The 26,331-nt window shown below is 39.3% G+C and overlaps 2 protein-coding genes across 8 annotated transcripts in view; one reads left to right on the plus strand and one right to left on the minus strand.

Moving 5' to 3' along the window:
- The window catches only part of LOC110460339 (protein TANC2-like), an 89,346-nt gene that overhangs the window by 23,250 nt on the left and 39,765 nt on the right, over positions 1 to 26,331 (plus strand). For 2 of the 7 annotated variants that reach the window (XM_021513189.1, XM_021513193.1), the window contains exons 1-2: positions 93 to 448; positions 13,852 to 15,685. In XM_021513189.1, coding sequence (XP_021368864.1) covers positions 13,861 to 15,685 — 1,825 coding nt within the window. In that variant the 5' untranslated portion in view covers positions 93 to 448; positions 13,852 to 13,860. Of the gene's footprint in view, positions 1 to 92; positions 449 to 557; positions 833 to 13,851; positions 15,686 to 22,019; positions 22,134 to 22,158; positions 22,606 to 23,131; positions 23,212 to 26,331 lie in introns of those variants that run through there. The other 5 variants (XM_021513191.1, XM_021513192.1, XM_021513194.1 and 2 more) reach the window with 5 other exon arrangements.
- LOC110460325 (nuclear pore complex protein NUP62-like) lies at positions 2,969 to 7,110 on the minus strand. The gene is made up of 2 exons (XM_021513165.1): positions 7,096 to 7,110; positions 2,969 to 4,789 (listed from the first exon to the last, which is right to left on the minus strand). The coding sequence occupies exons 1-2, from the start codon at positions 7,108 to 7,110 to the stop codon at positions 2,969 to 2,971; spliced, it is 1,836 nt and encodes a 611-aa protein (XP_021368840.1).

The following is a 26,331-nucleotide window of genomic DNA, read 5'->3' on the forward strand; positions in this document are numbered from 1 at the left end:
CAATACCTCAGTACTACTGGGGTAGCTAGAACTAAGTCACATACAAGATTATGTATATGTACAAGCAAATACAAGTAGGGAATTACCTGCACATTTAGCTGTACCTGTGTAGTTTACCAGGTATGAGGATTAAACGCGACACCTGTATTGATCTACCATCCAGTTGACACGGTCGGTACCATGTGACACAGGTAAACAGTACCTGGCCAGGTAGACGACGCTGTACAGGTGTGAGATCATAACGTATGGCCTTGTGGGTATAGTCCACACACTGGCTAGCGTACCTTCTGATCAACACCAGGACAAACATGTGATATGGACAAAGATGTATGTGTTTAGTGTAGTACTGTGTGTGTGCAGTATTGAGGATATCTACCTGGGCTGTAATAGTATCTGTGTTCTACCTGTGCTGGATGGAAAGTGTTGACAATAACTTGTCACATCACAGGTAAATATACACCTTACACTGAAAGTATACCACTTAGTGGGACTCAACTTTGTTGGTTATTTACCTGTGCTTTCTAGTGCTGTGTGATGTAATTGGCCAAGCTGAGTCATGTGTACCTGGACAGTGTGATTGAAATTATTGTTACTTAAATAATGGTTACAATCACAATATTTTGTGGAGAGAGTTGAACAGTAACATGTGCTTGCTCAGGACATATGTGCAGTCTGATAGTGATTGTATTGTGTTGGTTGCTGAAGTCCATTACATTGACAATTTCTTATCTGATATTTTATTGGTTGATTTGTAAACATGCAGACAGCTTCTCTCACTTCACAGGGAAGTTGATATCTATAAGGTAACGAGATACAGATTATCAAATATAAGGTACGTAGCTTATATATATATCAGATGATATGTACAATTTTTAGGAGGACTGACAATTATTGAGCAGATATATATAGACTTGTTAATATGTAGAAAAAATCCTACTGGACAGTAATTTTGAAGAGATCAGGGATATTACAATATGGTACTTTTAAAGGAGGCCTCCACTCCATAGATGTGGGCTTCTGTGAAGCATGGTATTTTTAAACATGGTGAAATCACCCTGGGGTCAAGATAATGCCAGCATGGTGAAATGACTCTGCCATCAACTGACCTCCCTCGGTAAAAGATACTATATAATGTATATTTCTTTTCCTTTTTATCTGTTTTAAGGATAATGTATCAGTATAAACAGTGAACATTTTGATGGGGTTGAGTAATTCTGTTGTAGTTTATACATCAAATAGGTGTTTTTTAAAACTCACCTGACCAGAAATTGCCTGTGAGCTTTATATGTATGCAGTGCATTAGCTATCCATCTTCTCTCCATCTGTTTTATTTTGCAACAACTTCTTCTTGAAAACTGAATGTCCCAGGGTCGTGATATTTGGCTCGTAGGTTCCTGGCATTGGATGTTACATGTATAAAGTTTCCTCAAATACTCCACAAACAAAGAAGGTTGATATGGTATGTTGTGGAATACCAGAATATTGTTAATTATAGAACAGTACGTGCTCCAGCGGCTAGTGAGTTTGGTAAGGACATCCGTATTAGATTGTGATCTTTTCATTAAAATTAGTCATGCATGAAGTTTGTCAATCACCCTACCTACGACTCCAAACAGATTTTTTCCACTTTTTCTTGTGCCTATCAGAGCTAAATGGGCTAAGGTCATGTAAACACATGCTCAAATCCCTTGTCGGGTGGAATCTTACGACAATTCCTGTAAATTTATCTGTTTAAGCAGTGATGGGACTCTATAAAATAAAGAGAGAGTGGGCTATTGGAATGCTCTAGGTACGTGGGAGTGACAAATCATGTTGCTGGACATTTTTGTTACAGCCTAAAAACAGTAAGCTGTCTATTGCAACGTTTCCATGTGACAGTGTCGATGTCCGGCCATCAAGGACGCCAACCGGTTATAACCAATCAATGTGTAGACGGTTGGTTGCAGTGTCCCAGCCATGATTCTGGCTTGTTCCTACGATCAGCAAGAACATTGCTTGGTAGCCATGTAAGTGGATAATCCACATACAGGTGAGAGGCCTTATTCAGGTCCTGTTTTAACATCATCGTTCCAATCACCTTAATTTGGCTCGACCACAATAGTACATTCTAGTATAGTGATGGCTGGACCATACTAGTACATTCTACTACAGTGATGGCTGGACCACAATAGTACATTCTACTATAGTGATGGCTCGACCATACTAGTATATTCTACTAAAGTGATGGCTGGACCATACTAGTACATTCTACTATAGTGATGGCTGGACCATACTAGTACATTCTACTATAGTGATGGCTGGACCATACTAGTACATTCTACTATAGTGATGGCTCGACTATACTAGTACATTCTACTATAGTGATGGCTGGACCATACTAGTACATTCTACTATAGTGATGGCTCAACCACACCAGTACATTCTACTATAGTGATGGCTCGACCATACTAGTAAATTCTACTATAGTGATGGCTCGACCACAATAGTACATTCTTCTATAGTGATGGCTGGACCATACTAGTACAATCTACTATAGTGATGGCTCAACCAGACCAGAACATTCTACTATAGTGATGGCTCGACCATACTAGGACATTCTACTATAGTGATGGCTGGACCACAAAAGTACATTCTACTATAGTGATGGCTGGACCACAAAAGTACATTCTACTATAGTGATGGCTCCACCATACTAGTACATTCTACTATAGTGCTGGCTCGACCATACTAGTACATTCTACTATAGTGATGGCTCGACCACAAAAGTACATTCTACTATAGTGATGGCTCGACCACAATAGTACATTCTACTATAGTGATGGCTCGACCATACAGTAGTGGAATCATGTTCTGGTTTTGGATGAGCCCCACTTGTATTCGACTCATGGCGATGGGAGGCAGCAATCTTTTTCCAACAGAGTATATTTTGGAGGCTCTTGAGAAGAGCTTATTGTGTCGCCCTAATCAGCTAGTCTCCCAACTTGCTGAAGCTAGCACATGCATTGGTTGAAGAGTGGAACAACTTGCTGAAGCTAGCACATGCATTGGTTGAGGAGTGGAACAACTGGCTGAAGCTAGCACATGCATTGGTTGGGGAGTGGTACAACTTGCTGAAGCTAGCACATGCATTGGTTGGGGCGTGGAACAACTTGCTGAAGCTAGCACATGCATGGGTTGGGGAGTGGAACAACTTGCTGAAGCTACCACATGCATTGGTTGGGGAGTGGAACAACTTGTTGAAGCTAGCACATGCATTGGTTGGGGAGTGGGACAACTTGCTGAAGCTAGCACAGGCATTGGTTGGGGAGTGGAACAACTTGCTGAGGCTAGCACATGCATTGGTTGAGGAGTGGAACAGCTTGCTGAAGCTAGCACATGCATTGGTTGGGGCGTGGAACAACTTGCTGAAGCTAGCACATGCACTGGTTGGGGAGTGGAACAACTTGCTGAAGCTAGAACATGCATTGGTTGGGGAGTGGAACAACTTGCTAAAGCTAGCACATGCATTGGTTGAGGAGTGGAGCAACTTGCTGAAGCTAGCACATGCATTGGTTGGGGCGTGGAACAACTTGCTGAAGCTAGCACATGCACTGGTTGGGGAGTGGAACAACTTGCTGAAGCTACCACATGCATTGGTTGGGGAGTGGAACAACTTGCTGAGGCTAGCACATGCATTGGTTGGGGAGTGGAACATCTTGCTGAAGCTAGCACATGCATTGGTTGGGGAGTCGAACAACTTGCTGAAGCTAGCACATGCATTGATTGGGGAGTGGAACAACTTGCTGAAGCTAGCAGATGCATTGGTTGGGGAGTGGAACAACTTGCTGAAGCTCGCACATGCATTGGTTGAGGAGTGGAACAACTGGCTGAAGCTAGCACATGCATTGGTTGGGGAGTCGAACAACTTGCTGAAGCTAGCACATGCATTGATTGGGGAGTGGAACAACTTGCTGAAGCTAGCACAGGCATTGGTTGGGGAGTGGAACAACTTGCTGAGGCTAGCACATGCATTGGTTGGGGAGTGGAACACCTTGCTGAAGTTAGCAAATGCATTGGTTGAGGAGTGGAACACCTTGCTGAAGCTAGCACATGCATTGGTTGGGGAGGGGAACAACTTGCTGAAGCTAGCAAATGCATTGGTTGAGGAGTGGAACAACTTGCTGAAGGTAGCACATGCATTGGTTGAGGAGTGGAACAACTGGCTGAAGCTAGCACATGCATTGGTTGGGGAGTGGGACAACTTGCTGAAGCTAGCACAGGCATTGGTTGGGGAGTGGAACAACTTGCTGAGGCTAGCACATGCATTGGTTGGGGAGTGGAACATCTTGCTGAAGCTAGCACATGCATTGGTTGGGGCGTGGAACAACTTGCTGAAGCTAGCACATGCATGGGTTGGGGAGTGGAACAACTTGCTGAAGCTACCACATGCATTGGTTGGGGAGTGGAACAACTTGTTGAAGCTAGCACATGCATTGGTTGGGGAGTGGAACAGCTTGCTGAAGCTAGCACATGCATTGGTTGGGGCGTGGAACAACTTGCTGAAGCTAGCACATGCATGGGTTGGGGAGTGGAACAACTTGCTGAAGCTAGCAGATGCATTGGTTGGGGAGTGGAACAACTTGCTAAAGCTAGCACATGCATTGGTTGAGGAGTGGAGCAACTTGCTGAAGCTAGCACATGCATTGGTTGGGGAGTGGAACAACTTTCCCACTAACACCCTCCCACATAGTGCCAGGTCAGTATGGCAGTGTTGTAATGTGATGATCCTAGCTAATGGTGGCCATATACACTACTAAGCACATCACTTACAAATATGATCCCCATCTCATCTTCACATCTTAAAATATCACTGAACCAAGACATTGTTTCAAACAGATACCATTTCAATGCCAGACATCCCAAACATGATTTCATCTGAAATTTAATATAATTTAGCCAAAACATAGCTGCCACCATCACAATTCTTACTAGCCTCATAAGTTTGTTTGCTGCATTGTAAGTATTTCAACATCATTTTCCTTTGTTTAAGGTTACAGGGATAAAGTATGTTAAAACAAGCAACATTTTGGTTGAAACCATAAGGTTAAGAGCCATAATGTTGGGTTAATTATCTACATCTACAAAGTATTGACCACCTTCATCAAGTTGAAGATATGTACACCAGTTGTGAAAATGTTTTTCTAACATATTGTGTTTTGGTAAAATGGTCAACTGGACAGCTTAGAGAGTTAACTTGGGCTCTAGAGGGTAAACAGTTTTAAGAATCTTTTTATAAAGAACCAGAAGAACGAGAGCTATGGTGTTTGGGTTTGATATGAAGTCAATGAGTGTGAATCTTTTTGTATCATTTTTGTATCATTTTGTGTTCAGGTCAAAGGTCATCTTTGAGCACTAGTCAGGCTAAAAGGTTACCATATTTGAAATCCTTTACCAGATTAACTGTCTTCTTATTAGTTCCATAAGGTCCAGAGTCCTGCTATCTGGCCAGTTGGTACCTGGGATATACTATGATATAGTGGTATAAGGTTTATCCATATAAATGACCTTGATCTACTCTCAAGGTCACAAGGGTCAAATATTTCAAAAAACTTCAAGAAATATTTTTGTAAAGAACCATTAGGTTCAAGGTAAGAAGAGGCCATGATGGTTTGGTAAGTAGATGAGCAGTGAAAATCCTGTTCTACGTACCTAGTCTATTTCTACTATCTGCAGGGTGGCATGTGAAAGGGCTTCGATTTTGTCATGATATATTCTAGGGTGTGCAGGGACGATACATGTAACAAGAGCGGCGGAACCCATGGATATCGAGTATACCCTGAATGGGAGCCCGCTACAAAGAATCTGACACTGGTGAAGTCACCAGACAGATACAAGTCTGTAGTGTACTGTTGAATTAATTTGAACTTGTGGTGCGTGCCTCTGAGGACCTGTAATTAGTTGGGGACGGGGACCAGAGACAACAGTCCACAGGTGTTTGAGCTAGAAGCAGGTTTACTCAAGGCTGAAACAGTTATCTGCAGGTGTTCTTAATTAGCATGGTCAATGAGTGATTAATTCGAAAAACTGCTGTTAAAGGATTTCAAACAAATACTTAAAAGATTAAAGTTTTACTTTAAGATTGGGATAACTTTCCTTTAATTGTTTATTTTTTAAAGGTTTATCAATAGAGGAATAATTCTATAGGGCTACAAATGAACAGATAAGAAACTCATAGCAATTGTTTAATGTACCCACTCTGTTTTCATTACTATTAAATTACATGTGGGTTTTGTAAATGTTTGAAAATCCTAAATGATTATATATTCATGTAGGTGAGATTGTATTAACCTGGTAATGTAAGGAACAGATACATGTACATATACTGATGAGCATGTACATATACTGATTAGCAGTATTAATTAATATGACTGGCTAAAATTTTCAGAATTTGAAAAAGTGCATTTATTCAGAGATAATTTATTTACTTAATGTTCATCCTAGCCGGAGTCAAAGGTCAACGTGGGTTAAGAGCTTTAAAATGTAAATTTAAAATTTCAAACAACAATATCTTAAGAACCACTTACTTTACATACTTCAACAGCTCACCCTGAAGTCTTTATGTCAGTTTTAGACTCTTGTTCTTATTTACGTGTATAAAAACATGTAATATAATACAAACATCCCCTATACCTACAAAAGTTTTTATAGGGTGAAACAGGAAACACATTTAAGGCCTATAATGTAGGAATGAGTGATTAAGAAAATATGAAAATTTTATATTTTGAATTTTAATTTGTGTGTGAATATAAAGTTGTACAAGTAGAAAATGCACACCATTATCAGGTCAAAGCTAAGGTTTTAGTACAAAAAATCAATTAGGCTCCAAGTTTTAACTTACAATTTCTTTTCTCCAAATCTTTCTGGCTTGTATCCAATTGAGTGTGTGCTAAATTTTAGTTGACTTGGAACAAAGGCCTTAATAAAGACGGCAGGGGGAAATGGGTTAAATTGACTTCAAATTTAAAAGTCTACTTCAGACCCATGCAGACATGCTAGACTGTTAATTAAGTGATGGAAAAGTCCCAAAGTGCTTGATCAAAATTGTGAATTAATTACCCTTAGGGCACCCATCCCCCTTGTAGAGAAGATACAGGTTTTCCACACAATCAAATTTGTATCAAGGGAAGATTTAATTTACATCTTATAGGTTAGACATTACCAGCCAAACCAACAACCCCTTTTTTTTTAAATCTGACATTTGCAGATGAAAGATTGAAAAATAGTCAAGTGATAGTTATGATAGTAAGAAATATAGCCTGCCATTTTGGTATGACTTGCTAAATTGCTCAAACTACACAGCTGTGTTTTTGTCCGTATCTACAATTTAAGCTGAGTTATAAATTGCAAGACTCGGTATTGAAATCATGGTGTTTTCTCCATTGATCCAACCATTATGATTTTGTGATGTTTCCTGTGCATTGTGTGGTCAGGTGACTCGATAGACTTCTGTTAATATATATTGATATTTGACCTGAATAAAGTCAACGGCCTATCGCTGTAAAATGGACCAGTCATATTGTTGCTCGTACAAATTAAATCCTTGTGAAGTGTATGGGTATAATTTCTTACAAATAAAATATTTTAAATTGATGTTGAATTTTGTGAGTTAACATAATCATGTGTAGTGTCTATAGTAACATCATTGAACAGTGTCGTAAATAACTCTCTTTCTGAGTGACATCCTGCCTGTGTAGTTTGTCCAATCAAAAGAAGGATATCAAAATCACAATAAATAGACTCTACTACTATAGCTATAATACATGAGTAGGCCATATCCGGTTTACCTTTGTGGAGACCCTGTATTTAGCCAGCAGCTATTTGTTGTGTGTTAGGCACCTTATCATCAGTTTGCACACTTATGCTGGTTAGAGAGAACTCAGTAAGGAGGCACTAACAGTATATTTGTTTAGGTTAGAAGGAGTTGATAGGCAGAGACAAAGATCCCCTAGTCTCCTACACAAGGTGCCTGAGTGACCTTAGTCTTCTTGGTTTTTTGAAGAGTTAGTTGCTTTTTGGAAAGTTTTGTTGTGTTTAACTAATTATCGAACCCATTTATTGCTAAATCATCATTATTGGTAGCTAAATGTTATCATTTTAGTGTCGACAAATCAATATATTTAATATCTGTGAAATTGATTTTCGTCAAAAGCAGGTGTTTGCCTTTTTTTTAATATGCAAATTTTTTGATATCACAATTCATTCAACATAATAAATGAAGCTACAGTACTATTACAATACAACTAAAGGCCACTATGCATGTTCCATACACCTAGTATACAACTAAAGGCCACTACGCATGTTCCATTCACCTAGTATACAACTAAAGGCCACTACGCCTGTTCCATACACCTAGTATACAACTAATGGCCAATAAGCACGTTCCATACACCTAGTATACAACTAATGGCCAATAAGCACGTTCCATACACCTAGTATACAACTAATGGCCAATAAGCACGTTCCATACACCTAGTATACAACTAAAAGCCACTACGCATGTTCCATACACCTAGTCTACAACTAAAGGCCACTAAGCATGTCCCATACACCTAGTATACAACTAAAGGCCACCACGCATGTTCCATACACCTAGTATACATCTAAAGGCCACTACGCATGTTCCATACTCCTAGTATACAACTAAAGGCCACTATGCATGTTCCATACACCTAGTATACATCTAAAGGCCACTAAGCATGTTCCATACACCTAGTATACATCTAAAGGCCACTACGCATGTTCCATGCACCTAGTATACAACTAAAGGCCACTGCGCATGTTCCATACACCTAGTATACACCTAAAGGCCACTACGCATGTTCCATACGCCTAGTATACAACTAAAGGCCACTAAGCATGTCCCATACACCTAGTATACAACTAAAGGCAACTAAGCATGTTCCATACACCTAGTATACATCTAAAGGCCACTAAGCATGTTCCATACACCTAGTAAACAACTAAAGGCCACTACGTACACCTAGTATACAACTAAAGGCCACTATGCATGTTCCATACACCTAGTATACACCTAAAGGCCACTACGCATGTTCCATACGCCTAGTATACAACTAAAGGCCACTATGCATGTTCCATACACGTAGTATACAACTAAAGGCCACTACGCCTGTTCCATACACCTAGTATACAACTAATGGCCAATAAGCACGTTCCATACACCTAGTATACAACTAAAGGCCAGTACGCATGATCCATACACCTAGTATACAACTAAAAGCCACTACGCATGTTCCATACACCTAGTATACATCTAAAGGCCACTAAGCATGTTCCATACACATAGTATACAACTAAAGGCCACTAAGCAGGTTCCATACACATAGTATACAACTAAAGGCCACTACGCATGTTCCATACACCTAGTATATGGATTGAGGTAATGTATACGTATTGTTGTTAGACTTTGTCAAACTTGCTCACTCAATTTAGTGAAAACATCACTAGGGAACTTTCTTCCATCATGGCCGCTAAGCTTTGTCCAATGTAGTATTTTGCATTTTGTCAAAAACGAATGTTAGGTAGATTGCATCAAAAATGGTCGATTAATGTTGTCAAATGTGGAGGAATATAATTTGTTGAATAAGAAAATGGGATATTGCTGGTCCCATATAAGACGGGTGGTCACTTTATACGGTTAAAATACCAGGTATAAAGTAAAAAGGGCCAAGGGTTTAAAGAGGTCACATAAGACTGATCACTGTCATCTTATAAAGCTGGCAACATGAGCAGATTTGATTGTGGTTTCCACAGGGAAATAATAAGTTTGGGTATATTTTGTTTATTTTCAGCAGAAAAATATTCAAAATTAATTAGACTGATCATCATGTGGTAAAGATTATCATGTGAAAGGAGTTAAGTGATTTGAAACTTGAGACCTTCACTCCCTTCTAGGGCTCAAAAGCCTGCCACCTTCACTCCCTCCTGGGGCTCAAAAGGCTGTGATATTACTCCTTCCTAGGGCTCAAAAGACTGCAACCTTCACTCCCTCCTAGGGCTCAAAAGGATGTGACCTTCACTCCCTCCTAGGGCTCAAAAGGCTTTGATCTTCACTCCCTCCTAGGGCTCAAAAGGCTTTGACCTTAACTCCCTCCTAGGGCTCAAAAGGCTTTGACCTTCACTCCCTCCTAGGGATCAAAAGGCTTTGACCTTCACTCCTACCTAGGGCTCAAAAGACTGCCACCTTCACTCCCTAATAGGGCTCAAAAGCCTGCGACCTTCACTCCCTCCTTTGGATCAAAAGGCTACAATCTTCACTCCCTCCTAGGGTTCATGAGCCTGCAACCTATACTCCCTCCTAGGGCTCAAAAGGCTGGGACCTTCACTCCCTCCTAGGGCTCAAAAGGTGCCCTCAAACCAGGCTAAAATAGTCTAAAACTTTCAACATTCTTCTATTTGACCCAGATATATTAGAATCAGATACTTTTCATGGATTGAAAAATCCAAAGGTGCTTTATTAAAATTGTGAATCTTATTGTCCAAGAGACACCAAGTCCCCTGCGGGTGGGGGTAACATTTACGATACTTTATATAAGGCAATTGATTAAAACTTTAATGAAGAGAAACTATACTTGTGGTCATTTTTGGCATTTTTTAAGTAGGAAATAATTCAAACTTGGGTGGTAATTTTTTGCATATTTTAAGTAGGAAATAATTCAATCTTAGATGAAATTCATTAACACAGAAAGGAATTGTTTTGGTATAAAAATTACAACTCTGACCTCCGCCCTTGGTGAGGGGGTGGGGGTGTCAATTAGTAAAAATGGCTAAAATATCATAAAATGACTTCTTCATCCCAGATTGACCTAACAATTAAATACTCTCCCATGAAACATAGGTCCTAATGTTCTTTATCAAAACTATGAATTTCATTACTCAGAGCCACCTTTTACCCAATTGGAAAGGGTAAATTTGACTAGAGTTCATATATATATAGCGATACAATCGCTGGGCACAAATAAACAATTACACTAATGATACAAGTACATGTGTAATGACCCTGGGGTCTGGCCCTATCCCTGGGAACTTAGTCCCAGGATTAAATATGGAAATGGTCAAGATCCCTACCCATAACAAAATATACAATTACTGGGCATGAAGAGACAAACAAAACCATGCTATCAGATGTTGCTCTTTGGTCTGGTCCCACCTCTTGGGATTAAGCTTTGGGTAAAACATGGAACCGTGGCATTTGTATGCAGTTAAAATCCCCACTCTATGAAAATGCTGGGCATGAAGGGTCAAAAACTCATCCTACCATTATTCCTTTTGGGATAATATCGCAATGTTGCTTTTAAATAGAATATTTCGCCATGATTATTGAAATGAATGATCGAGGCCATCTGAGCTTCTTATTAAGAAAATGTTTTGAAAGATTTGTTACAGTTTTAAAATTCCTGTACACTTATATATGTAATTATATCAGTTGTAACAGTGTAAGTATGTTTGTAGCAAGTCAGAAGTTGTTGATTTTAGAAAATGTTTAAATAGGAAGTTGTTTATGACTGAGTGAGTTGATATCAGGGTGTGTTGTCTGTTAATGACCGAGTGAGCTGATGCCATGGTGTGTTGTCTGTTAATGACTGAGTGAGCTGATGCCATGGTGTGTTGTCTGTTTATGACTGAGTGAGCTGATGCCATGGTGTGTTGTCTGTCTATGACTGAGTGAGCTGATGCCATGGTGTGTTGTCTGTCTATGACTGAGTGAGTAGCTGCTTTAGAGAGTGTGTATGAGAGTAGCTGCTTTAGAGAGTGTGTATGTGAGTAGTTACTTTAGAGAGAGTGTATGAAAGTAGCTGCTTTAGTGAGTGTGTATGTGAGTAGCTGCTTTAGAGAATGTGTATGTGAGTAGTTACTTTAGAGAGAGTGTATGTGAGTAGTTAATTTAAAGAGTGTGTATGTGAGTAGTTACTTTAGAGAGTGTGTATGTGTGTAGTTACATTAGAGAGTGTGTATGAAGTGATTAAGTTTAGAGAGTGTATGTGAGTAGTTACTTTAGAGAGTGTGTATATGAGTAGTTACTTTAGAGAGAGTGTATGTGAGTAGTTACTTTAGAGAGTGTGTATATGAGTAGTTTCTTTAGAGAGTGTTTATGTGAGTAGTTACTTCAGAGAGTGTGTATGTGTGGAGTTACATTAGAGAGTGTGTATGTTTGTAGTTGCTTTAGAGAGGGTGTATGTGAGTAGTTATGATAGAGAGTGTGTATGTGAGTAGCTGCTTTAGAGAATGTGTATGTGAGTAGTTGCTTTAGAGAGGGTGTATGTGAGTAGTTAATTTAATGAGTGTGTATGTGAGTAGTTACTTTAGAGAGTGTGTATGTGTGTATGCTTTAGAGAGTGTGTATGTGAGTAGTTACTTTAGAGAGTGTGTATGTGAGTAGCTATTATAGAGATTGTGTATGTGAGTAGTTACTTTAGAGAGTGTGTATGTGAGTAGTTACTTTAGAGAGTGTGTATGTGTGTAGTTGCTTTAGAGAGTGTGTATGTGTGTTGTTGCTTTAGAGAGTGTGTATGTGAGTAGTTACTTTCGAGAGTGTGTATGTGAGTAGTTACTTTAGAGAATGTGTATGTGTGTTGTTACTTTAGAGAGTGTGTATGTGAGTAGTTCCTTTAGAGAATGTGTATGGGAGCAGTTACTTTAGAGAGTGTGTATGTGTGTTGTTACTTTAGAGAGTGTGTATGTGAGTAGTTGCTTGAGAGAGTGTGTATGTGAGTAGTTATTATAGAGAGTGTGTATTTGAGTAGTTACTTTAGAGAGTGTGTATGTGAGTAGTTCCTTTAGAGAATGTGTATGGGAGCAGTTACTTTAGAGAGTGTGTATGTGTGTTGTTACTTTAGAGAGTGTGTATGTGAGTAGTTACTTTCGAGAGTGTGTATGTGAGTAGTTACTTTAGAGAATGTGTATGTGTGTTGTTACTTTAGAGAGTGTGTATGTGAGTAGTTACTTTAGAGAGAGTGTATGTGAGTAGTTATTATAGAGAGTGTGTATTTGAGTAGTTACTTTAGAGAGTGTGTATGTGTGTAGTTATTATAGAGAGTGTGTATGTGAGTAGTTGCTTTAGAGAGTGTGTATGTGTGTTGTTACTCTAGAGAGTGTGTATGTGTGTAGTTGCTTTAGAGAGTGTGTATGTGTGTAGTTGCTTTAGAGAGTGTGTATGTGTGTAGTTGCTTTAGAGAGTGTGTATGTGTGTTGTTACTTTAGAGAGTGTGTATGTGAGTAGCTGCTTTAGAGAGTGTGTATTTGAGTAGTTACTTTAGAGAGTGTGTATGTGAGTATTTATTATAGGGAGTGTATATGTGAGTAGTTACTTTAGAGAGTGTGTATGTGAGTAGTTACTTTAGAGAGTGTGTATGAAGTGATTAAGTTTAGAGAGTGTGTATGTTATAAATGTCCTTACTTTGATAAAAATAATTAATCCTCTCCACATTGCACATCTTGTGGTGTTTCCTGAAGGCATTTGTTGCGTGCATTATAATGCACAGAATCCAATATCAATATACCTTATATAGCCCTTTGTCCATTTCCTATATAAATCTGGATCCATTATAGCGGCATCTGTTGCTCAAAAAGTTATCTATATCAAATAAATGTCTTAATTTTTGAAGAATTTAATTGTTTACCAGAAATATATTTCTGTTTAAGATCAACAAATAAGATTGTTTGAAATATGAACAGGCTCAGATTAAAAGAAAATCACCGTTCAAACGGAAACGAGGGATTCATCTATATTTTTTGTTAAAATTGATTAAATCTTGTAAGCTTGATCCGATTTGCATCATCTGACTAACATTTCAGAGCGTGACAATGGGCAACAAGTCTTCCTCCAGGAAAGATGGAGAACAGTATGGGGAGACACGGGCAAGGAGTCGCTCTTTCAATGGCCTCACTTCAAGATTTCGGCGCAACAAATCCCCCCAAAGGGAAAGAAGTTCATCTTTCTCTGAGCCCCGACCAAAGCGAGGCAGCTTCAGGTCCAATGGTTATATCAAATCGGGTCAGAACAGCCAGATGAAAGGAACGCCTGATGCAGATCACATAGTCAGTATACAAAGTGGCAAAATGAAAACATCGGAATCAGAGTCAAAGATTTTGTCGTCATCAGCACCATCTCGTGCACATCATTTCCCTTCTAGTCACAGCGCAGGTTCAATCACTTATATAGAAAGTAAGGATCGAGACACCTTGGGACGTGACACAATACGCAGGTCACTCACACGCAAAGATAGCACAGAATCACCACGTCTTTCTGCACGTAACATGCGTAATGTGTCGCATGCGCTGTATGGGGAGAAATTGGAGGATATTTCTAAGCGGCGTGGTCTTGCCGTAATGAATCGTGATCTCTCCCTTTCCCAGGCAAGTTTGTCTAAAATGTCCATCATGTCACAGTCAATGCATAGTCTGACCTCTAACAATGACCTTGACTTTGATCTCAACAGTGACAAAGGAAAAAATAATGTGGAGTATTCTCAGATCTGTGTACGACAGCGTGTTGCCCCACTACATATGGATCTCAGTAACGAGTATTTCCGTCCTAGAACCAGCTCTGCACCTGCTATTGACCTTGTCAAACCAAAAATAACCCCTCCAAGGTCAGTTGCCATGGGAACTAGTGTGCAGATGAGAAGAACTTCACATCAGATTAATTCAGACAAGAGAAAAGGGCAGGAAATGAAACGTCGGTCACTTGAGGTAGATGACCGTAAACGTCGGTCACTGGAGTTTGATATTAGTTCTAGGAGATATGAAATTCTTGATAACCGTAAGAGGTCACCAGAAGAGGTTGTGCAAGCCAGGAGAATGTTGGTATTCCGTGCCCTCAAAGATGAAAATGAGTTGATCTATTCCACTCCTGCTGAACTACGATCAGTGTCGCCATCACAGAGTGAACATTCCCTGGCTTCTTACACCAGGGCAGTGTCGCCTGTGAACAGGTCTACTTCTCCTAGCAACAGGTCTGTATCACCTGGTTACCGCTCTCTGTCTCCTAGAAATAGAGCATCTTCACCCGAGTGTGGACAATTTACACCAAGATCTAAATCACCAGCTGTTGAGTATGCCCAGATACAGCGCAGAAATTCTAGTCCCCATAGTCACAGTCCTGTCAAAGACACAGGTCAAGGGTCAACGGAGAAGTGCATTAATAAGACACCACCATCAAAGGTTCCAAACGCTAAGAGAGTACTGCCTAACATCGACGAGTATAAAATTCTTGGGAATAGAGCTGCAAGTCGTGAACGTTGGGGGTCATATGAAAGTTTGACCATGAGGTCACGAAAGGATGATGATTTAACTGATGATGAAAATGTTGGAATGCGTGAAAGAAGTTTAAGTGTTTCTCTTTCACCAAGAGGCTTTGCACAAAATGCAAGTAGTCAGGAGTCTTCATCCGTGTCACCAAGGAATTCTGATTGTCTGTTGTCAAATTCCCGTAGTAACAGTTGGTCTGTGATCCGTGAGTGTCAGGCACATACCCCAACAAAAGGAACTATGTCGGTGAATCAACAGGCACCGATCCACCGTCTGTGGAGCTACAGTGTCTCGTCCCTCGCAGATATATCCCTGGATTTAGCCCCTCAGGCACAGAGCCGTTACCTGGATGACACGAGGAACCACAAGGAGGAGTGTGGTATGTATACTTCCTGTACAATTAGCATGCAAAGACAAATGGTCTTTGAATTTTAGCATTGATTATCATCAGGGTTATTTGCTGTACTTAGGGTATCTCATTTGAAGGTAAGTGTATTTCAAGTTTTGCCAACGGAAAATAATATGAAAGTTACACATTACAGGAATCAACATAATAATAGGTAAGTGTTAAAAACCTGTTGTAACAAGGACATCCTGGTCGTTACCTGTTCCAGCGCTGAGTCATACTCTGAGGTAACACAAAGTCGATGTCAACCATGTACACGTAATTGGTTTCCTTTGTAGACATGCATGGTCTCCTTTCAATGTTAGAAAACAGATCCGCCAAGCATTATTATGTCATAGAGGGATCCTGTTTTGCAGAAGTTAATGAAAAGTGACATCAGTCTCACTTCCATGTCTTTAATAAATGATTATTTTGAGAACTGTATAATGTTTACTGATAATGGGTCGTCTGACATTGTCATCTCCGAATTATACTGCAGGCTAGTGACCCAACCCCTACCCAAAATACAACATACCTGCATAGCTAATACTGTTACAGCTGACCTTGACCTACTTGCAAAGTAACAGGGGTCAAATAATTGTATAAAAATCAAGCAACATTTTCTTAAGGTAATAGGATTGTGTCACCATTTCTCAGTTGAATTTATTCAAATTTTGTAGTTATATTGCTTTGAAGTAAAGAAAATTTTCTGCCACAAAAAAAATATAGGTTGTCTGAATTTTAAGGATTTTAAATGGAAATTTATGTAAAAAGGAGTGAATTTGGAAAAAAGATTTGAAACACACAATTTTTTGCAAAATAATGTCAATAAAAATGATACTAACATAGATTAGTATTGCATTAATGTATATCAATTTCATAAATACTGAAATTGTGTAAAATTAATTATCTATAAACAATTAAATTTGACATTTTATAATAAAACCATATACACAGTAATTGCATGCAAGAGTTATCGTTCTTGAAAAACTTCACCGTAGTGAAATAGGTAGGCGGTTTCCTGAAGTACAGAGAAATGGACACATGTGACTCATTAATTAAAAAACAACTGAATTAATGCCTGGATTGCTTTGCAATACTTTAATATTAAAAGAACACACTGTTCTGTCAATAATAAGCAAACAATATTCATCGCTTTAATATTAAACATTAGATTATGCGGAAATTGTGATACTGTCTCCCTACATTGGATTTTCAACTAGGGATGTACTTCCTATTTCCGTTTAGCAATACACTCCTATGACCTTAAGAGCCATAATATGTGGATATGTTATGTACACCGGGGCCCGTATTCATGAAACCGTTCTCATGCTCGAGCATGGAGTTTGTGCTCAACCATGGAGTTTGTGCTCAACCATGGAGTTTGTGCTCAACCATGGAGTTTGTGATCAACCATGGATTTTGTGCTCAACCATGGAGTTTGTGATCAACCATGGATTTTGTGCTCAACCATGGAGTTTGTGCTCAACCATGGAGTTTGTGCTCAAGCCGAATTTCTTGTTACGGCTATGAGTTAATAAGTAAATATTTGTTTGTCAATGATATGGGAAAACATTGAAGAGACTTAAAGATGAAAACTGTTTTAAATATTTATTTTTGACTTTTTGATCGTTTGATATGATTTAAGCGAGTTACAAGAAAGTTGGTTTGAGCACAGAAACCATGCTTGAGCATGAGAACGGTTTCATGAATACGGGCCCAGCAGTCAAGTTTTTTTTTGACGTTTAGTTCAAAGGTCAATGTATGTGCTGGCCAGAATCAAATGTAAGCATGGGTCTTAAAAGAGATTTAAGAGTCTCTTGCTGAAGTTCCAGCGTCATGATATTTGGCTTGTAGGTACCTGAGTAGAGTGCTGTAAATATTCTAATTTAAATGACCTTGACCGGTTTTCAAGGTCACAGGGGTCAAACAAATTTTAGACAATATTATTAAAAGAACTATTAAGTCTTGATGGGTGATACTTTGATTATATTCTTGTTGTAATATAAATAGGTCAGCAGTGCAAGTTTGTTTTATTTCTAGTATATTATTTTGAAGTCAAAGTTTAACTTTGAACAGTGGCTGGGGTCAGTGGTCAACATGGGCTACGAGTGAAAAGATTTGTAAACACAGTAAATGTCAAATTTTAAAAGGCTCAGAAATATTTTTCCTCACTTTCACTAAATAGAGATATTAAGCTGACATCAATACAAGGAATATTTTGCTGAATGATAATGTTAATCAATTTGACCTTTGACCTTTAGTTACCTACATTGTATATATACCTATAGTACCATGCAATACTTAGGATTGTTGTGTCATGCATGCATATAAAAAGTACATACATGTATTTTCTCCAGGCCTAGATATAAAATTAATGGTTTTTGATATTAAAGTAAGGTAAAACAACAAGATTAATAGGCTATACACATTAAGGTATATTAAAAATATCCTTAAGGTTTCCATCTATTTCATTAAGATCATATGTGATATCGATATTTTCCTCATTCCATCTGACATTTGGTACCGTATGCTACCTGTAGATGACATTTGGTACTGTATGCTACCTGTAGATGACATTTGGTATTGTATGCTTCCTGTAGATGACATTTGGTACTGTATGCGGCCTGTAGATGACATTTGGTACTGTATGTTATACGTGTAGATGACATTTGGTACTGTATGCTGTCTGTAGATGACATTTGGTACTGTATGCAACCTGTAGATGACATTTGGTACTGTATGATGCCTGTAGATGACATTTGGTACTGTAGGCTACCTGTTGATGACATTTGGTACTGCATGCTACCTGTAGATGACATTTGGTACAGTATGCTACCTGTAGATGACATTTGGTAGTGTATGCTGCCTGTAGATGACATTTGGTCCTGTATGCTGCCTGTAGATGACATTTGGTATTGTATGCTTCCTGTAGATGACATTTGGTACTGTATGTTATACGTGTAGATGACATTTGGTACTGTATGCTGACTGTAGATGACATTTGGTACTGTATGCTGTCTGTAGATGACATTTGGTACTGTATGCCGCCTGTAGATGACATTTGGTACTGTATTCTGCCTGTAGATGACATTTGGTACTGTAGGCTACCTGTTGATGACATTTGGTACTGTATGCTGCCTGTTGATGACATTTGGTACTGTATGCTGCCTGTGGATGACATTTGGTACTGTATGCTGCCTTTAGATGACATTTGGTACTGTATGCAACCTGTTGATGATATTTGGTACTGTATGCTACCTGTAGATGCCATTTGGTACTGTATGCTGCCTGTAGATAACATTTGGTACTGTATGCTGCCTGTAGATAACATTTGGTACTGTATGCTGCCTGTAGACGACATTTGGTACTGTATGCTACCTGTATATGACATTTGGTACTGTATGCTGCCTGTAAATGACATTTGGTACTGTATGCTGCCTGTGGATGACATTTGGTACTGTATGCTGCCTTTAGATGACATTTGGTACTGTATGCTGCATGTAGATGACATTTGGTACTGTATGCTGCATGTAGATGACATTTGGTACTGTATGCTGACTGTAGATGACATTTGGTACTGTATGCTGTCTGTAGATGACATTTGGTACTGTATGCTGTCTGTAGATGACATTTGGTACTGTATGCTGACTGTAGATGACATTTGGTACTGTATGCAACCTGTAGATGACATTTGGTACTGTATACTGCCTGTAGATGACATTTGGTACTGTGTGCTGCCTGTAGATGACATTTGGTACTGCATGCTGCGTGTAGATGACATTTGGTACTGTATGCTGTCTGTAGATGACATTTGGTACTGTATGCCGCCTGTAGATGACATTTGGTACTGTATGCAACCTGTAGATGACATTTGGTACTGTATGCAACCTGTTGATGATATTTGGTACTGTATGCTACCTGTAGATGACATTTGGTACTGTATGCAACCTGTTGATGACATTTGGTACTGTATGCTACCTGTAGATGACATTTGATACTGTATGCTACCTGTAGATGACATTTGGTATTGTATGCTACCTGTAGATGACATTTGGTACTGTATGCTACCTGTAGATGGTTTTTCTTCATGCTTACATTCACGAGGAACATGTTTCTACCATCAAAACTTTATGGTTATTGCTATAAGAAGTCAAAATTCCATATCGCTTGTGTGACTAATGCTGGTTACATGATGATAATAATCTATTCAATAAGTGTTAACATTTATGTCTCTGTTTCGATGTTCTGGGGTCCCTGAGTCATTATTGCAGTAAATACATTGACACTTTGTGACCTATTAAGATCATCATTTACATTAAAATCAGAGCTATAGTTCCTGTTCAAGAATGTCTGTCCGACTACAGGCGAAAAACTAGAGAACTTTTTTACTGTGGATTCTGTACTTACATACATCAGAATTCTGTACTTACATACATCAGAATTCTGTACTTACATTCAGCAGAATTCTGTACTTACATTCAGCAGAATTCTCTGCTTACATACAGCAGAATTCTAGATCTGTTCTTACATACAGCAGAATTCTAGATCTGTACTTACATACAGCAGAATTCTAGATCTGTACTTACATACAGCAGAATTCTGTACTTACATACAGCAGAATTCTGTACTTACATTCAGCAGAATTCTGTACTTACATTCAGCAGAATTCTCTGCTTACATACAGCAGAATTCTAGATCTGTTCTTACATACAGCAGAATTCTAGATCTGTACTTACATACAGCAGAATTCTCTACTTACATACAGCAGAATTCTCTACTTAAATGTACATACAGCAGAATTCTGTACTTACATACAGCAGAATTCTGTACTTACATACAGCAGAATTCTCTACTTACTTACAGCAGAATTCTAGATCTGTTCTGACATACAACATAATTCTAGATCTGTACTTACATACAGCAGAATTCTGTACTTACATTCAGCAGAATTCTCTACTTACATACAGCAGAATTCTCTACTTACATACAGCAGAATTCTAGATCTGTACTTACATGCAGCAGAATTCTAGATCTGTACTTACATACAGCAGAATTCTCTACTTACATACAGCAGAACTCTCTACTTACTTACAGCATAATTCTAGATCTGTTCTTATATACAGCATAGTTCTATATCTGTACTTACATACCGCAGAATTTTGTACTTACATACAGCAGAATTCGGTACTTACATACACCAGAATTCTCTACTTACATACAGCAGAATTCTCTACTTACATACCGCAGAATTCTCTACTTACATACAGCAGAATTCTATACTTACATACACCAGAATTCTCTCCTTACATACACCAGAATTCTGTACTTACATACACCAGAATTCTCTAGTGCTTAGCCTGCAGTGGGGTAGAGATTTTTGAACAAGAATTATAGCTCTGATTTTATTGTATATGTTAGCAATGTTTATGATCCTCACACCTTTGCCAAAAACTTTTTTAGCTTTGAAAAAACTCACAACATATAGACTAGACTAGGATTCGAACCATGGACCTCCAACCAATATACCTCTGCTGGGTAGCGTTGATGTTAGCAGTGATCCTTAAGATCGTGGCTAACATATACATTTACATTCGTTTTGTAACAGCTGATAAAATCGTCAAGATTTTGGAAAATACTGATATCATAATTATGGTACAACAAACATTAGTTTTGTGGAAAGTAGCAGAGCTGTAGAAATAAATGTTGTAATACATAGTATTTCAGGTAAGTACACGCCAAAATATACTGTTGTGAATATTTTCTACTAGCCATTATTAGTATTCTTTTGTAGGAAATAGCAACACCTCCTCCTGTCTGCGAGGGAATAGTACAGAAGCACCGTTCCTAGGCAGTTCTGTCTGGCAAGGGGCATTAGAAGGCCATATATGGTGTGGTTTTGTACTAAGCTACAATGTAAATGGTGTTTGAATGATTAATATTCTCACCCTTTCGACAATCCATTTCATCATGTGTGTGAGGGGAAAGTTCTGGAGATTGACAGAGTGGTCTCCCCTGTTATAGCACGCTATATAATCACTGGAGGATATATGTACATGTACACTAATTCAATATTGAGGAGTAAAAGGTGGTACCCTACAGACACATGAAATTATTTTTAGATGGAACACATAAGTGATATATCATGCTGATAAATATTTAATCTTCATTAGAGCAGTTACACTAGCATTGATGGACAGATTACAGCTATATAACTTTAAACTTTCCCAGTCAAGTGCTTCCCAAGTAGGATTGTGTACATATATTTATACATGTATATTCTGGCATGCTTTCAAAAGTAAAACACATTAATTGTTTTTTCATCTTTGTAAATATCACAGCCAGCTATTTTGGAGTGGTCTAGTGAACAGCTATTTTGGAGTACGTAGTCCAGTGAAGGACTATCAGGCAGCGGGTTGACATTGTATGGTTACATGTCCATGTAAGTCTCTGTCAGAGTTACCAGTGTGTATTGATCTCCACTTAGTCAGTATTACTGGTCACTCAGGTAGATTGTCATGAACTTATAGATCGCTATTGAATACTCCAGAGTACAGAGGTTTTATAAACACTCTTGGGTCCACTAGCAGAACATTACATATGTGTACGTGGAGTTTTCAGGATCTGAACTAATTCACTGTTGTGTCCTTCGGAGGTGTTTGAGGTGTTGATTGAGCGGTTGATTGGAAGAATTGTTGTGACATGTTATTGGTTTGTGTATTTTACACTGCTACACTTAGCTCCTGGTGACTGGCCGACTCATGGGTCAGTGGTTCAACATTTAATGGTCAACACAGTTCGCTGGGCACAGTGTAGCTGGTGTTAATACACTTGTGTAGAAAGTTAACTCCATAAGTTGGGGGGGTGCTGGTGGAATTCTGCTGCTCGTGTTTACAGACTGAAAGTCTTCCCCGGTATGTATCAACATGTTTCTGACTTGTATTCTTGAAACTAAGCAAGCCATGTGATTATTTATTTGGGAAAATACATATGGTAGATATTTTGTGTTTTTGTTTACTGGACTCTTGATAAATTTTGATAGGTAATTCAGCATTTTTCCCTGTTGTAAATTTTGACTGAACTACTTATGTATAGTAATTTTAAACAATTCATGAAGACAATAAAAATAGGTTCATTCATAAAATCTGGCATTTAAATTCTGTATTGTTATTGTAATGTGAACACTCCTTACAATCTTCTTGCTCCGTAAGCTGAATTAATGCTGAATTAATACGTACATGTCAAAAACGACTTAGATTGTATCTGAGTCCCTGTTGTGAATTGGCAATCACCAATAGGTCGTTCCAGAGACAATGACAGATTAGCCACACATTGTCTCGCGTACACCGACTTGTTACCTGTGTATACCTGTATACACCTGCCCAGGGAGCTAGCCCACCCCTACTCAGGTGCACCACGGAACCGATTAAACATGTACGTGCATTTGTCAGGCCAGTGAGATCCGCTGGACAATTAATACGGTATACAACTCCGGACATTTGTTGAAGGACAACATGCAGGTAGATATGTCTTCAGTGATAGGGATGACAATGGAGATGAGGAATTGTGTTACCTGTTAACAAGCCTATTTCCAAGTGAATTTAATCGATAGGTTGGTCTTTAATCTGACACAATGAGATCTCAACTTAAGAGGCCACCATAACAGTGCCAACCCTATAGCTTATATTACATATACATGTACTTACATATAGGATAAATATCAGCTAAATTTGGCTAAAAGAATAGAAAGGGTGGTAATAGGGTTGTCATATGGAGGTGGTAATAGAGAGAGGGTAGTAATAGGCAGGGAGGGGTAATAGGGAGGGATGGTAATAGAAAGGGTTGGTAATAGGTAGGGGTGGTAATAGGGAGTGGTGGTAATATGTAGGGGTGGTAATAGGGAGGGAGTGGTAATAGGTAGGGGTGGGAATAGAGAGGGTGGTAATAGGGAGGGAGTGGTAATAGAGAGCAGTGGTAATAGGGAGGGGGTAGTAATAGGTAGGGGTTGTAATAGGGAGGGGTGGTAATTAATATAGAGGGGTGGTAATAGGGAGGGGTGGGAATAGGGAGGGAGTGGTAAGAGAGAGTGGTGGTAATAGGGAGGGAGTGGTAATAGGGAGGGGGTAGTAATGGGAAGGGGGTGGTAATAGGGATGGGTGGTAATAGGGAAGGAGTGGTAATAGGGAGGGGTGGTAATAGGGAGGGAGTGGTAATAGGGAGGGGATAGTAATAGGTAGGGTGGTAATAGGGAGGGGTGGTAATAGGGAGGGAGTGGTAATAGGGAGGGGGTAGTAATGGGAAGGGGGTGGTAATAGGGATGAGTGGTAATAGGGAAGGAGTGGTAATAGGGAGGGGTGGCAATAGGGAGGGAGTGGTAATAGGGAGGGGGTAGTAATGGGAAGGGGGTGGTAATAGGGATGAGTGGTAATAGGGAAGGAGTGGTAATAGGGAGGGGAGGTAATAGGGAGGGAGGGGTAATAGGGAGGGGATAGTAATAGGTAGGGGGGTAATAGGGAGGGGTGGTAATAGGGAAGGGGATGGTAATATGAAGGGAATGGTAATAGGGAGGGGTAGTTATAGAGAGGACATGATAATAGGGAGGAGATGGTAAAAGGGAGAGGATGGTAATAGGGAGCGTATGGTAATGGGGAAAGGATGGTAATAGGGAGGGGATGGTAATATGGAGAGGATGGTTATAGGGAGGGGATGGTAATATGGAGAGGATGGGAATAGGGAGGGGATGGGAATAGGGAGGGGATGGTAATATGGAGAGGATGGTGATAGGGAGGGGATGGTAATAGGGAGGGGATGGCAATATGGAGAGGATGGTTATAGGGAGGGGATGGTAATAGGGAGGAGATGGTAAAAGGGAGGGGATGGTAATAGGGAGGGGATGGTAATATGGAGAGGATGGTTATAGGGAGGGGACGGTAATAGGGAGGAGATGGTAATATGGTGAGGATGGTAATAGGGAGGGGATGGTAATATGGAGAGGATGGTTATAGGGAGGGGATGGTAATAGGGAGGAGATGGTAAAAGGGAGAGGATGGTAATAGGGAGCGTATGGTAATGGGGAAAGGATGGTAATAGGGAGGGGATGGTATAGGGAGGAGATGGGAATATGGAGAGGATGGTAATAGGGAGGGGATGGTAATAGGGATGGTGTTGAAATGGTGAGTGCAGTTGTCTCTCTGATGTGAAGTCAGTTATTCTAAAGGTTAAAAGAAAACCTGTTAATCATTCAAATACATGTATGTGGAATGTTTGGTTTGCGTGACATTTTGTAATTTAATTATGTTATATGTTGGACATGCATCTGTGATTTAATGATTATATCTGTACCATTGATATCTTGGATTCTATTTGTGTGACAATACACTGGCCATCTGTGGGTGTCACAACGCAGAAACTGTATCAGAACTTGTGGGACATGCCTGTGTTGAAGGGGTGCTCAGTTCTGTGTGGAGGTAGAAATCATTGTCATAGGTAACATTGAATGTACAAAATACAGATTACTGATGAAAGCATGGTGCAATCCTTACTGACGCTGCCTATCCACACAATTTTTATCACCAGTTTTAGGCATCAACTAAGGATTGGCTAAAAACATCATGTTTCTTACAACTCTTCAAGCAAAATGAAAACAAACACATACTTGTTTAGCACTTGCTAAATTTGCAAACAAGTTAATAAATACCACCAAAATGATCACTAACTAGACTTGAGATTTTTAAAAATTAAATTAAATGCTTAAATTTACAATTCACTGCTAGTTCCTCTGTTAGCATTACCATAAGAAATTGTGTTCTTAGAGCTATGAACACAATTTGATCAGTATCATTTTGAATCTTCTCCCCCCGCCTTGAATAACACGAGACAACGGTTCAGAACAAACATTTTGATGATGTTAGGCTGTTGGGCCAATACACAACCATAGGGACATCAGATACACAATGGGCCAATATAAAACCATAGGGACATCAGATACAAAATAGGCCAATATAAAACCATAGGGACATCAGATACACATTGGGCCAATATAAAACAATATGGACACCAGATATACAATGGCCCAATGCACAGCAATAGTGACATCAGATACACAATGGCCCAATACACAACCATAGGGACATCAGATACACAATGGGCCAATATAAAACGATAGGGACATCAGATACACAATGGGCCAATATAAAACCATAGGGACATTAGATACACAATGGGCCAATATAAAACCATAGGGACATCAGATTCACAATGGGCCAATATAAAACAATATGGACACCAGATATACAATGGCCCAATGCACAGCAATAGTGACATCAGATACACAATGGGCCAATACACAACCATAGGGATATCAGTAACATAATGGGCCAATACACAGCAATAGTGACATCAGATACACAATGGCCCAATACACAACTACTGGGACATCAGATATACAATGGCCCAATACACAACTACAGGGACATCAGATACACAATGGCCCAATACACAGCTACAGGGACATTAGATACACAATGGCCCAACACATAGGACACGGACATCAGATACACAATGGCCCACCAATATCTACAAGCAGCTTTATATATGTTCAAACATTCTAACAAAGCTGAAGGCTATTTTAAGAATGCATT

Source organism: Mizuhopecten yessoensis, unplaced genomic scaffold, assembly GCF_002113885.1.
Source record: "Mizuhopecten yessoensis strain PY_sf001 unplaced genomic scaffold, ASM211388v2 scaffold10359, whole genome shotgun sequence".
NCBI lineage: Eukaryota > Metazoa > Mollusca > Bivalvia > Pectinida > Pectinidae > Mizuhopecten > Mizuhopecten yessoensis.